Below are 14,981 nucleotides of genomic sequence, written 5' to 3'. Positions count from 1 at the left end.
GCTTAGCGTAAAAAATAATCAGTTATTCATATTTCCGTAAATAAACGTAAGGTGATCGCTCGTTAAGCTCATTTACTACCAAGTATTGCGAAAAACACAAACAATGCACCGCTACGAGGAAACAAACGACGACAAATAAACATTTAATGAATACAGAAATACTATATAAAAGTAAATTAAAGCACATAATCAATGGCATTCGCGCTAATTGTTGCTTCCGCTGCGCTCAACAGCTCGCGAAGTGAACGCGCATAAATTATTGATGCAATTTGCATATGAAAAATTACTCATACGCCCGCGCGTCCAACTCATTACGTAGCAGCCCCCTAGGAAAACCTTTATTATATATTTTTCAATGTGTTTTGACAAACGATATTTAGGCTTAGAAAAAAGTTTAGTAAGCAGACACTATTGTGAAGTTACTCAAAGTATGATTTGCTTCCAGTAAGTAAGTTGGTTAGGTTAGGTCAGTTTAGTCTGGTAGCCCAATGAGTCACGCACAGACCTGTTTTGATCCTTTGCGATACCAGAAGGAGTTCCGTTACGGAATCCATGAGGAGTAGTCATTCTTTAGGATGCCTGCTGTTCACGCGAATTTTACAGACTCTGTGGCCTCACCATCGACATTTCTTCCAGTGTATCAACCCGTGGGGACCCCAGATGCTTACAGTGTAGTCTTGCCAATGCCGGACAGGTACGCAAGAGATGTTCCATTGTTTCCCTGGTGCCTTGCTCTATGAATTATCTGCAGTCTCTCGATCTGTTAAGCCCATTCTGCGGGCTTGTGTCGCCAACAGACTGTGACCAGTTAGTATTCTGATCATGTTCCTACAATATCCTACAATATCTTCTATCGAATGCCAATAGGAATTTTGTGTACTTCCGAACTATCGTTTTGCACATGATTTTTGTAGTTTTGCACTCAGGAAGTTGGTTCCATCGGGTTTTGATTTTCTTTATTATGCTTCTGTCCAGATCGTCGTATAGACAAAGTATGGGTTTCTCAATGTTGATCATGTTTTCGGGTGTTAGCCGTGCAACGTTTTTGGCAATCTCCTTCACTATTTCGTTGCACTCCGGAAAAGTGAATATGCTTGCTTCTGATAATACTTTCCACTGCTGCCCTGCTTCCCAAGACACTTCTGGCCGATATGCGATACGAGGTTACTGCCTTGATTGCTGCTTGGCTGCCTACGTAGATGTTGACTCTGGAATTGCCTGCAGGTGCATTAGAGTAAGTTAGTAGGTCAGTGTAAATTTAATTTCCATCGGCATCTTGCTCTCTGAATATTCGTAAGATAGGGTATTTATAGTTGACCGTAGCCTTGAATCCACTTTCGGTGCTTCTTCATCTCATTTTTGAATTGCGTGAGAGGTGAGAGATGAGAGAATATCGTAAATCATTAATATATCAATAATATGTGCGTACCTAATTATACCATAAACACGGTATTGAAGGGAACGTAGGAGACCATAAAAAGTATGTATAATTTTCAGTGTGAGTCACTGAGTCGATTAAACTTGAATCACAGCGTCGCAGAGGCTGCACAAGGCGGTTTTTTCTTTACTCATATACTGACGAGGAATATGTGGTTGAGAAAGAGTCGTTGGAGAAGAGAGACATTGAGCTGCTTCAGTGATGAATCGAGCTAGGATTGAAGCTAAAAGCTAAGAGATTTTCTATATCGGACCACTATAGAAGTTTTCAGGCAAAAGGGGCTTCGAAGGTGGCAGTAGACATACTGCTACGAAATTCAGCCGCTTTCAAAGATGTGAGCATTCACTCCGTCAGCAGAGCAGCAATACTAATGCTGAGTTCATTAACTGTGGTCTCAAGAAACATAAAAATAGCATTAAGCGACTTAATTATGAGACTTGTTCAGGTATCTGTTCATATTGGATTCGCGTGAAACTGCAAAAGGAATTCGGAATGGGACCGTGCTGGATTCCCTGATCTGATTTTTTTGCCGTCGAGTTGAAAGTAGGAGATCCTTTGAACTATATGCTCTTGAAAAGTTCATCTTGCCGCAATTGTAAGAGTTTTTAAGGCGCCAAGTTGTTAAAGATGTATGAAGCAAGGTGAGGTGGAAACATTCAGGCACTTTCTCCTCCAATGTCCAGCGTTTGCAAGACTGAGGATGAAACATCTCGGCAGTCTTAAATTTAACGCACCAGGAGGCATAGCCAACACTTAGACGCAACATTAACCGTCTCACAAATTTGTGTTAGACTCAGAGTTCTGTCGACTCGTAAGGGTCGTATGATCTAATATATAGGAATTTTAAATAACACTATGGACCGGCATTCTAAACTGTCTAAGTGAGATCCCTGTTGGGATCGGCAGCGTTTTAGCTCAGGTACAAACAAGAATTTATTAAAAGTACTTATTGGTTGAGGCCTTTTGAGGCCACTTACAGGAGATATTTCGTCTTGGCCTCCTTCACTACCAGACCTATTTGCTTCGCTTCCTTATCCAGGCTGGCGAAAGCAGAACTAACCTCTGCGTATGCCATCAGCTGTATACTCTTATACAAGATTAACATAATCAAGAACCACACCACAAATAGTTGAAGAAATTTCTGAAAAATAAATTTTTTACACCCAAGTTTAGTTATTTATATAGCCATGAGCAACTCGGCGCTATAATTTTTCATTTTGCTATCGAAAGTTTTTCCCTACAGGGTTGTTGTGCTCTCGCTCATTCGCCACACAATGTGACTGACCATTTGCGGTGAATATTATATTTCTTGGTATTAAAATAACGTAATAATAACGTTACTCCAAAGTGCAGTTAAAAATAAACATCTGTATGCCTGTATGTATGTGTGTGTGTTAATGCACTTAAGCTTAAGTTCTGTAATTAATTGATAATGATTAATTCACCCCACACTTCAAAGACTTAAATGGAATAATTCCTCAGGATTTATAGCAAATGTGCAAATATGCGTTTACAGGTTAAGTGTTGAGTTAGTCACAGCCTTGCTCATAAATATAAGTACAATGTATTTGTATGCAAGTGTGTTCATAAAATATATAATTTCAATTTGATTCATTACGTGTGAGTTATGTATTTGTCACTTCGTATGCACAGTTAGCAGCAGCGAAGCGAATTCGTGCATTTGGTCGCACGTGCTCATTGAAGCCGTGGGGGGGGGGGGGGCAATTAATTTATTTATCATATCTACTTTATTCACATTTAATTGTATTGCAATCAACACTAAGTGCCGCAATTAATAATGCCGAGGCAAAATTTCATGTAAACAGAAGCTTTACAATTGTCCAAGAAATTGACATAAATTTATTGTGTTTTCTTAGGCGTCTGTTGTTTACACATGTTTAATCGTTAGTCGGGATTGTATTGATTCATATTTAAATCAAATCAAACCCTTTATCTCAACTTCAGTAATATTAAGGTTTAGATCTCTAGACTTCCTTTTAGTTATAGCACTACATCGAGTCTCAAATAAGCTGGCCAAAATAACTCAAGTCAGAATAACACGACATAGCTTTTTTAAAATATTGCCACAAGTCAATTGAAAAGTCCTCGGCTTACTATAACTAACAGTTTAAATGAAAATTTCCTCCAAGCGAACATTAGTTTGAGATCTGAGAACAGAAAATAGTCGCTGGGGGCCACATTTAGAGAAATCGTGGATGCGGAAGCAATTCGAAGCCCTACTCATGGATTTTTGCCATCTTTTTCACTGATTAGTGACACGATGCATTATCTTGGTGAAATTGCGAAGTCGTCCTTCAAACTGTCCAATAAGGCAATGTAATAGTCGTCGTTGATGGTGTTTCTATTTTCAAAATAGTCAATAAAAATTATTCCATGCGTGTTCCAAAATACAGACGCCATAACTTTGTTATCATCCATCCATCATCCATCGTCACAAAGCGATGCAAAAACTCGGGTTTATTACGCTTGAATATCTCCACATACTGTTCCGAATCATCAAATCGTCGTTGTTTTTGGTCAAAAGTCAGCTCCAGCGGCACCCACTTTTCGCAGCACTTTCTCATACCCAAATATTCATGAATATGATGTATATACTTGTAATCAGTTTATATCTCTAGAGCGCCTGCTATCTCGAACAACTTCTTTTTACAGTCATTCAAAATTATTTTGTGGAGTTTTTTTTGTTGTTTTCGTCGGTAACAACCTCTTTTTCGCATTCACTGCGTTTACCGTCTTTGGTGTTCATTTCACCGCGCCTAAACTTAGCGTACCAATCCTATATGTTTGATTTTCCTGGGGCTGTGTCCGGAAACTCGTCATAAAGACGTTTTTTCTTCAACTGAATTTTTCCTTCAGAAAGCAATATTTTATAAACACGCGAATTCCTTTGTATCCATTTTCTCGCAATAACCAAAGTTGCTTTACTTAAAATGATCCCATCGGACATGCTCTTCTCACACCATATTCTACAAAGAAACAATGGAACGGCCGCTTCATACTCATCGATTGGGGAATCGAGTTCATCATATCCTGATGCGTTCACTGCCATTCAGCAAGCTGGAGAAGTGTTGCCTCCACAATTTGAGTATGCTCTACGGATCAGTCACTAGATTACCTATGCTCCGGTTTTAAAACCTTCTGTTAGTCGCCGCATCTTTTCGTAGAATTTTCGAGCCGACCCCTGTCGGACAGCTTGTCAAGCTCTTTCAGCGTACTCACGCTTTTCGGCCTCTCCCTCTTTTTGTCTGCAAATACGTCTCGCTTCCCTCTTCAAGTCTCGGTATCTATCCCATCCCGCACGGGTTGTGGTCGATTGTAACGTTGCGAGGTAGGCGAGACTGCGACACGGCAGTCCTCATTGTACCAGCTAGTTTTATTTTCAGCTGTAAAGCTTGAAATACCGTTCCACAGTCGAGCAGAAAATCGTTCGGCTGTCTGCTGTCGAACATTCTATGTGAGTTAGTACTAGAACCTCGGAGCGTACGCGCGCCTAAAACACTGGAGACAGCCAGGTAGCATGATGATTTTTTCTATGCTGAAATCTAGTACTACAGATAACCATATTTCGGTCCCTGGCGAAGTCGATCAGCCTCAATCCATTTGGGGATGTTTCAGCATGGTAACCGAATTTACCGACATTCATCCACCTGGGTTAATACCAGGACTCGGCGAAGGAGTCACTATTCCACCATGAACACCATACCGAATTTGCGCTTCTTTATATGGCCACTGTAGTAAATGCCCCAATTACCTATTCGTCTCAGTCCTTGTCCCGTTCATCACAGCTCTTGATAGGCGACGTCAGGCTTTATTTTCACGAGGACATCAACCAGATGGGCAGCGGCACTTTCTCAATTAATGGACCGGACATTCCAGGTAGATGCCCTTAAATCGTAATCCTCAAAAGGGGGGTCTCTAATCCGAGGCCGTTTTCTTCTGCTTATTTCTTTTTTCATTTTCCCAAACTCAGCACACAACCTTGGGGAGGGACAAGGTTGCCATTTAAGCCAGAAAGAATATATGTATTTAGCTCAAAAACGTTACTTCCATGTTGATATCTTTGGCAGACTTCAATAAATGCATATAAACCCGATTACTTAAGATAATGCTATCTAATGCGGTTATCTTATTACGAAGACAGACAATTCAAATATTCCAACCTAATCATGACAGGCCAAAAAGTGGGCAACACCTAACATCAAAGCCATTTTCGTATATAGGAGACTAAAAGTTCAGGTAAGATAATGATCTAGAATGGAGTATGATTTGAAGAAAAATATCATGGAAAAGTGTTCTAGTATTCGAGGGTATTTACAAAACACCGGATTAAAATGATTAAACTCTTAAAATTTGGGCTTAAATAAAGTCAGTAATTGCAATGGAAGACGATTTAAAGAGAAAGTAATGCAGAAAAACTATCAAAAACCACTCAATCTTCCTTTATACCATATCCACACACAATATGCTTCAGTCTGCGCTCAACAAATCTCATATAGTTAGCTTTTTTAGACAGAATTACATCCAGAATCAGGTGATTATTTTTTACTTGGTGAGACAATCATACTGGTTGATCAGATAAATGGCAATAACATAAATTGTTTCCAGAGTCGAAGTTCCATTACTTGGGCGAGGAACGTGGATTCTTCCTGCTAAAATTTTCGAAATGGCTTTAGACAGATTCTGATCGAAGGCAAGGCTGGGTCTAAGATAACTTATAGAAAGACCTATGAGTTTTATATATTACTACTTTCAAGTATGCGAAATTTTCCAATCCTAATCTAGCTATCTTTATGCTTTTATGAAGTAATCGTGTGAATTTTTTAATAAAATTCGATATACCCTAAATTGTATCACCGAAAAGAGTTATGATTATTTATTTTTAACTTCAAAAGAAAAACGAAGAATTTTACAAAAAAAATAAATAATAACTAATAGTTCAGTCTTTATTTCGTGTTATACAACAAATGCTCTTACTGCCTAATATTGATAGTTTGGATTGTATTTCTCCTTTGTGGAACATAAACCAGGATAATTTCGATTACTACCAGTTTCACATTCCGACGCCGACTCACCAACACTATAGACCGGAACACCGATGGCATATTTACTCGCATAATTGCAGGCCATATTGTAGATGTGGAAGAAGGGAAATGAAGGATTGGTATAACGGATAACAGCACAGCCAACGTGTGTATTACGATCAACCACGAACTCCGCAAAGTGACCATATTGTTCGCTGTAATGCAACACAAATTGACAATGTAATTAAATACTCAAAATAATTTCGAAATACTTACAATTTCGATGAGACGCGGAATTTCGTTATATAATTACTGTTGATCAGTGGATATTCGCCAAACCACAAACCCATCGAACGGCTTATCACTTCGCTTATGCTAACGCCCTGCCGCTGGTAGGCCACGCCAGAGAGATTTTGTCCAACGTTCGCAAAGCGAGGGGTGTTGTTGCACTCATCGTGCTCCACATAACACATTTTCAAGTTGAGCGCCGCCAGAAAGGCGAGCTCTTCGTCCCACACCATGGTGGCCATGCGCGAAGCAGGATAATAGCCGGGCAACTCACCGAGCGCTACGAAGTTACGCCGTTTATTGTGCTCGTGTAGGATTTCCTTTTTGTAGGAGCGCAAATCTATCATGACAGCGTCCTCGGGGCAGGCAGCGGTGAATCTCTGTAGAAGTTAATTATGAAATAATATGAGATGATGTGGTAAATTTTCTTTTTTGTTTTTATTCGACCCTGAAGAGGGTATATTAAGTGTGACACGATGTTTGTAGTACAGAAAAGGAAACGTCGGAGGCCCTATATGTAGATATAAAATATGCCTTTTAACCAAAAGCAAGTACGAGTTCACGATTCGTAGCAGTGTTTGGAGATGTTAAGGCGTAATAAACCCACGTTTTTGTATTTATGTGACAATGGATGAAACATGGCTCCATGATTTCACTCCGAAGTCTAATCGATAGTCCAATACAAGTGGACTGCCTACGATGAACCCGCTCCAAAGCGTGGAAAGCCGCAACAGTCGGCTGCCACAGCTATGGCGTCTGTATTTGTAGACACGCATGGAATAATTTCTATTGACTACCTTGAAAAAGGACCGACCATACCGATTTTACATAGTTATAGAATCGTTGGCATGTGCTCAAATGTAAACGGCTATCTCTTCGACCATTCTCGCTTCCTCGCTGCACGGAACTTAACACTCTCCTCCACTACCACACTCCTAAATCCACAGCGACCATATTCACAAACTAGACGAAGCAGTACACACTTGACCTTAATATTGCAGTCGATGGCGTTAAGATTCCGACTGGCAATAAACCTAAGATTTTAGATGCGACTTTTGAATGCCTGTGCTCCTTCATTCCGCACAAGACCGCGATTATTGCCAAAGTACACAGCCGCAACAAAATCCTCAAGTCGCTAGCCGGAAAAGACAAAGATACGTTGTTGGCAACATACAATCGGATACTGCCATAAAATGGTCGCCTGGATGCTGTGATACGCAAACAAGGAAGCTACAATCATGTCAGAACACTGCACTCCGGACTACGACAAGATACCTCTTGATGTCTGCCATCGAACACCATCATAGTGAGGCCCAGAAATCATCCCTGCAAACACCTGCTTAGAGCGGAACCGCCTCCTAGGAGCGTAAAGAGGTCCTTCCTCAACTACATAGACGACATAAGACAATACGCCGACCAGACTTCGGACGCAACTCACTTCAGACATGCACTGACCGCCATTCACCGACTCCCTCTCTGTGAATGGTGTACTTGGAGGAAAACCACCACTCACTGCAGACGAAAAGTTGCCGCTGAAAAAGAGAGTGACCCTTTCACAGCTTCGTTTTGAATATTGTAGCAGCTTAAACTCCAACTTATCCAGAATAGACCCTGACATATCAAACATATGTTTTATACAGTCTAATTCTCCCTTTGGCCCAACCCTGTTGAAACAGCACCTTTCCTGGATCTACCGTTGGATGACCTCGATGACAACTTATCTAATCCTTACAATCCTAACGGCGATTTGACAACCGTTACAACAACAACAACTTTTATATAGTGTTATTGGACCATTTGAAGGACGAATTCGCGGAAAAACGGTCGCATTTGTAAACAAAAACTGCGGTTTCACAAAGACAATGCACTGGTCTGTGAAAACAATGGCTAAAATCCATAAATTGAGCTTCTTGAAGCAAAGTACAAGTCGTACTACAAAAATGGTATCGTAAATGTTGAGGGTCGCCACCCTCGAAGAGAGCTATGTCGAACAAAAAAAAACGAATTTTACCAAAAAAAAGTGTTCTGATATGGTAGGCCGGCGACTTTTCAATTGACCCGTTACAGCAGAAAAACTCCTACTTGTTAGTAAATCACTTCATACTATCACTTTCGGGTTTAGCAACCCAAAATTTGCAAGACGAGTGTAAACTAGTGTCATTACCCAAAGCAATGCTATTATTTTCGAAAAAGCTGCTTAGATCGGTCCGATCTTTAGCAAACTCTTTTTATAGCCTTTTATGCTTTAAGAAGTAGCGGTATTATATCCTTTGCAGCCGAAGTTAACGTTTTTTCTTGTTTTTATATATTCACTTACACCATCATGTCCACATGCAATGTGCTGCTTGCCATTCGGGCACAACTCGGGATCACACCACGATAATCTGCTTGATTTCACCTCAATGACGGTCACGCAAGCAAAACAAAGCAAAAAATGTATGGAAGCAAATCTCGGAAACATTTTTGGCACAGAATTATGAATTTTCAAACCCGTATACTGTTACCGCCCGTTACTTTACGAAATACGATTAAATGGCTTTGTTGCGTGCGCCGCTTATTTTATACTCGAAATCCAGAGCGGCGAAATTACATGAAAGTGAGATTCTAAGAGTCTTATTTTTTGCATTTTTTTGTCACAAAATAAATTCTTTCCGCACATAATAAGGCGCTGAGTTGCTTAAAATTGCAAGCTGTGACAAATCAAACAAACAAACCAAAACAAAAGCCAGTTAAGATAACGTAGTAATTAACGAGCCAAGGAATCTGGAAAGAAGAGAGATTTGATGAAGCGCACAGATCGCTCGGAGCGTTGTTGACAGCTGCACGTGAATTGTTGAAATATTTGAAGCGAGGAATGAGAGGGCAGAAGAAACACATCAAATGCAACACGCGCCGTTTTCAGTCTAATTCGAATATTTTTAATTAAAATTTACGTTTTGTTTGGGTGCATTCCTGTAATATTTAATACACTTTCACTTATTAAAAGTACAGGTTCATCACAATATTTGTATGAACATATGTACATATGTATGTATGTAAAAAACGAGAGCATATTGAAGTGCAATTAATTTGAAAGTAATGAGTTCGTATTTCCCTCGTTGTCTCATTCAATAAACTCAATTTCAATGAAGCCAAATGCTACGACAGCTTCGTATACATATAGTATACGAGTGCATTCCGATAAGAACCGCTTACGCGATTATAGCCGAGTTTACAACAGCGTTCTAGTCGTTCTTCTTTTTCGCTAATAGGCACCAATTCGAGATACCAAGTGCAGCCAGGTCCTTATCAATCTGATCTCTCCCACTGTGTGGAGATCTTCCTCTTCTTCTGTTTCCACCGACGGGTACTTCGTCGAATACTTTCAGAGCCGGAGTGTTTTCGTCCATTCGGACGAAAAGACCTAACCAGCGAAGCTATAGTCTCTTATTTTGCTGATTTACAGCGGATTGTTCCATCGATTGCGGTATTCACCGATGCCAATGCGCAAAAGACCATAAATCTTCTGCAGAACCTTTTTCTCGAAAACTCGTAACGCCGACTATTCAGATCATGCCGTTGTTCATGCCTTTGCAGCAAATAGATGGACGGTGCTGATGAGTGACTTGTGGAATTTGGTCTTTTTTCGTCGAGAGAGGACTTTACTTCTCAATTGCCTACTCAGTCCGAAGTCGCACCTGTTGGCAAGACTTGTTCTGCGTTAGATTTCGAGGCTGACGTTGTTGTTGGTGTTAAGGCGGTATTCTGGTCTAGAAGCATGAATTTCAGGTAATTTTTAAAGTGTCGTAAAAAAGGCAATTAATATTTTTACTATCCATTTTTTTATTAGTTATTTGTTAATTTTAGAAGAGTACAGGAAAAAAATTAAAAACTAAAAAAAGTAAAAAATTTCAAAAATTATGAGCTGACGAAGTGGGGGGTCTCTAAAAATTTCCACGTGACCATACCCATGATTTCAACCCTCCTAGTTATCTGAAACCAAAAAAAAAAAAGATTATTAATCTAGAATAATGTCGCAATGGCCGGAACTACGGAAAAGTGGGAAAATTTTTTTCACAAAATGGCGACTGCCTGAAAAGAAAAGTTTTTTTGGATAAAAATTTGGGGATAGGCTAGTTGCAACCATAGACAAGCCTATAAAAAAGACTCTATAAAAGTTTCAAGTAAATCGGTCCAGTAGAACCTGAGAAATCGTGGGTATCGTTCCGAAAAATTCAGTTTTGAGAAAAACGCGTTTAAAGTTTCGCGTAATGTCTTTTGTTCGATTAGTTCCGGCCGAACCAGTTTGGATGCCGGGTCAGAAAAATGCCTATATCTCCGAAAATAATTTGAATTTTGAAAAATCCTCTTGTACACATATTCTTGAATAGTTAAACTTTGAAAATATAAAAAAAAAATCGATTTTTTTAAATTTCTAGACCAGAATACCCCCTTAATACTGGTTTCAAGATAGACGTAATTATCTACGACTTCGAAGTTATGATTGCCAACAGTGACGTGGGAGCGAAGTCGCAAGTGTGACTACTGTGACCGCGTTTACTGCCAGACTCATTTGCTTCCCTTTCCTTATCCAGTCTGAAGAAAACAGAACTAACGGCACGGTTGTTGAGGCCAATGATTTCAATATCAACGGCGTACGACAGCACCTGTAGACACTTAAAGAATATACCTTTTCTGTTCAGCTCTGCAGCTGGAATTATTTTCTCCAGCAGTAGATTGAAGAAGTCGCACGATAGGTAGTCGCCTTATCTGAATTGCGATTAATGTCTCTACTTAGTCTCCTTTGAGCTCTGTACATCTGATGCTCCAGTTTTTTCAACTCTTCTGAACAATACGATTTTTGTAGGTCTCTCATTCCATTAAATTTTTTACTCGGCAATTATTTTTCGATTTTATCCTGCTTTTTGCGATTATTTTGCCCTATTACTTCTCCAGATAATCGATCACAATTCATTTATTCCAGTAGACGGCAGTCATCTTCTTTCTTGCAGCTTTCCCATACTACGTTTCATCCCTGTTCTTTCCAGATTCCACTATTTCGATTATTCTTGGTTTTGGTCGACTGTTCTTAATCTCTGTATCCGATGAAACTGGGTCGGATTGCTCTAAAACAGTGTCGAAGATTGCAGTGAAGTAGTGTTTTAATCGATGATCTGCTAATATGAGATCATGTTGTTTTTTCGTGTCCTCACATTGAAACTCGTTAAACCAATTTTTGACCACCTAAACATCGAACTTCCAAGTCGATGGTATAGAACTAAAAAATATGCAATATTTTTTATTAGTATCATTTCGGCAAATGGAGGATCGAATGAAGACATATAGTCCTCAATGGGCCCTGGAGCCTTTTGACCAAAACCCGGCGTACCAAAATAATTATATTTAACTCCCAAGCCCACATTTCAATACGGTTGCGAAAGATGAAATCTCGAAGTTTTTCGGATCAAGAGAAACTAGACATCAAGATACGGAAAATTAAAGTCAAACCAAGAGGCAAATCGATTGAATGGCAAAGTTTGAACTCGTTGCTCATCCGCGAAACCATAGGATACAATATATATACCATATATCAAAGAAAAAGAATTACAGTATAACCCAACGCTTTTTGCATTCAGTGTACGATTTCCCTTTCCCCAAGAAACGAACCACCGGTGAACATTGTCCTTTTTTCATTCCAAAACTAGTGACGTTGAACTTCCTTCGTCCTTCCACTCGCGGTCAAAACAAAATTGTGGGATCTTTGAAATTTCGACAGTAGCCACCTACAAGAATTTAAAACACGGTAGAAATATGCTTTGGCACTAAGTGCTTAGCGGTTCACCCTGGTATGTTTTCAACGAATTTTGTTCGTATATCAAAATGACATTTTTCAAGGCCCCGGGAACTCAGCTAACAACGCTGAGACTATACCGGATGACGACGACCGCAGTTTTTTTTACAACAAACTAAAAAGTTTTATTCACATTTTTGGAAATCCTGAAATATTTCGAAGTTGGAATTTTAAATCATAGGAGGTTTCTAGCAAAAATATGAGGTCCAAAGGGTCTTATTGAACAATATAGTGAAAAATATGCCTTCCTGATATTTTCATTTCCATTACTAATCTTAAATATGTATACTATTTCCTAATGACAGTTTAGATAGTGTTCTCTGAAATGGAAAGGCCTCAAAAAAATTCTCACACCGCAAATGTTAGAAGCAAAATGTGCTCAACCCGTTGGGTCACAATATTTTTATAAAGTTTTTTCCAAGCTGTTAAAATGCTTTTATTTACGAGCACAAGTATTGTACGAATTTTATTAATGAATGATTTTGGAGCATTTCAACTCGCGTGTGACTTGTTGGTTGTATGAGTTTATTACTCATTATTGATGTTTTTGGAGAGAAGTTCATTAACACCACGTTTTCTTGATATGCGCCCACGCAGTGACTTCGACCCAGAACAACTAGGTGGTTTGATAACTTTTTAATGGAAAAACAACAAAAATAAAATCACTTAATCTCCGATGCTCAAAAGCATCAACAGAAACCGATACATTGAATATGAGCTGACTGGTCGCAATGCTTTTAGTAAGGCAGCTACGAGTACAAGTTTAATGTAGAGTTATTTACTTTGAATACCACTTAGTGATATGGTAAGCCTAAGAGAGAGTGTTCAGTGAAAGTACAAAAGATCTGAAGCTTCGAGTTACTGCATCTATATTCGGTTAACATACTTGTATGTGATCGCCGAAGAAGAATATAAGAAAGTACGATCTTTCATATTTGATGGGACAATCGTAAGTAGTTACAAAGCCTACATAAATTATCTCATTTTCTTATATTAATATATGGAAAAGGGCAAAGAAGTCCCCCTTTATTCAAAAGAATAAAGACCAATCAGTCTAACCTCATTCCTTTTGAGGATAATTGAAAAATTTTAGAGGCTTATGTAAGAGAAATTTTTATACTTTTATGAGCAGCATGTTGAAAGCACAGTACGCCTATACAAAGGGTAGATCTACAGAGACTGCACTTTACTCGCTAACTCTAAATATGGAAAGATCACTAGAGCATAAGGAATATGCTCTGGGTGTCTTCTTGATTTATGTGGATCATTCAAAATGTCTCCAATAACGCAATCGTCAACAGTCTGCTAGCAGTCCGGCTAAAGCCTGCCATTATAGCATTGATAAAGGCTCTACTGAGGTGCAAAAGGGTTAATGAGGAATGGAACGAAGCTAGATTTCTCAGATTAGCGCAAATGGGAATTCCTCGAAAGTGTATTGTCACCACAGAAAACCGATGGAACGGGTACAGCAACTCACTGCTCTTTGCATAACGGGAGTGCTAAGAAGAAGGCACTCAAATTACAACCAATCCACATTAGATTGAAAAGCTCTGCGGAAAAATTAGCTGCAAGATTGGTGATTTATCTTCAAGGACCTTCGGACATAGCTCAAGAAGCATGAGGATGGTTCCAAGTCACACTAAAAGAGGGTGAATGGCGCAGAATCCCCCCGGTCGAGATAGCTAACAATGCAGGAAACAACATAAAAAGAATAAAGATAAGTCACATGACATAAGGTCGGAGAATGTCCTTAGAAGCAGGGAAACTATAGATGTGGCGGCTGCCGGAAAGCGGATGCATATATACTGTATTCCAGGCTACAAGATAGTTCCGAGAAACGAAACTGTTGTTGAAATTGCCAAAAGTGTCATCCGTCTGGCTACCGAACAAGTACATGAAATACGAAAGTCAATAAAAACGATATACAACGAAGTTTCCCAAGGGCTGATAGGCGGATCAGGGAGAGATGGAAAACTCGCTTGTTTCTAGCTCACAGCTTTGAAAGGACTGCCAAACGGCTGTTGGTCTCTTGACAGGTCCCAACCTACTAGTGGTAGTCTCTAGCATCACTTGTGGAACTGATATCCAAAAAGCAGAGCAGTTGACATGACATGCATGCAGAAAGTTCTGAGAAGTTGACATGTAGGAGACGCTGGAAAACAGCCCTATATCTGTGTCCAGCACTATCTAGAACTTGTCTTGAGTATCTATGAGCTTCGGAGTTCTAGACGAAGTATCAAACTTAGATAACAAGTCGCTCTTACAGTTTGCAAAACTCGTTGACATCCTGTATGCCAAATAGTTCACTTCAAAACTAAATTGAACCTCCATTTGGTATTACCAAGTACCAGTAGGTCTATGTATGGCGTGGTAGTCAGCCAGT

General features: G+C 39.5%; 1 protein-coding gene across 1 annotated transcript; it reads right to left on the bottom strand.

The window, feature by feature from the left end:
* Positions 1 to 6,407: 6,407 nt before the first annotated feature.
* Positions 6,408 to 9,269, bottom strand: LOC126755690 (antigen 5 like allergen Cul n 1-like). Its single transcript, XM_050468438.1, has 3 exons — positions 9,086 to 9,269; positions 6,757 to 7,148; positions 6,408 to 6,695 (listed from the first exon to the last, which is right to left on the bottom strand). The coding sequence occupies exons 1-3, from the start codon at positions 9,227 to 9,229 to the stop codon at positions 6,437 to 6,439; spliced, it is 795 nt and encodes a 264-aa protein (XP_050324395.1). The 5' UTR covers positions 9,230 to 9,269; the 3' UTR covers positions 6,408 to 6,436.
* Between the last annotated feature and the right edge of the window lie 5,712 nt (positions 9,270 to 14,981).

Source organism: Bactrocera neohumeralis, chromosome 4 (assembly GCF_024586455.1).
Source record: "Bactrocera neohumeralis isolate Rockhampton chromosome 4, APGP_CSIRO_Bneo_wtdbg2-racon-allhic-juicebox.fasta_v2, whole genome shotgun sequence".
NCBI lineage: Eukaryota > Metazoa > Arthropoda > Insecta > Diptera > Tephritidae > Bactrocera > Bactrocera neohumeralis.
Note: the sequence above shows the minus strand (reverse complement) of the source record. Positions and strands in the feature narration are given on the sequence as shown.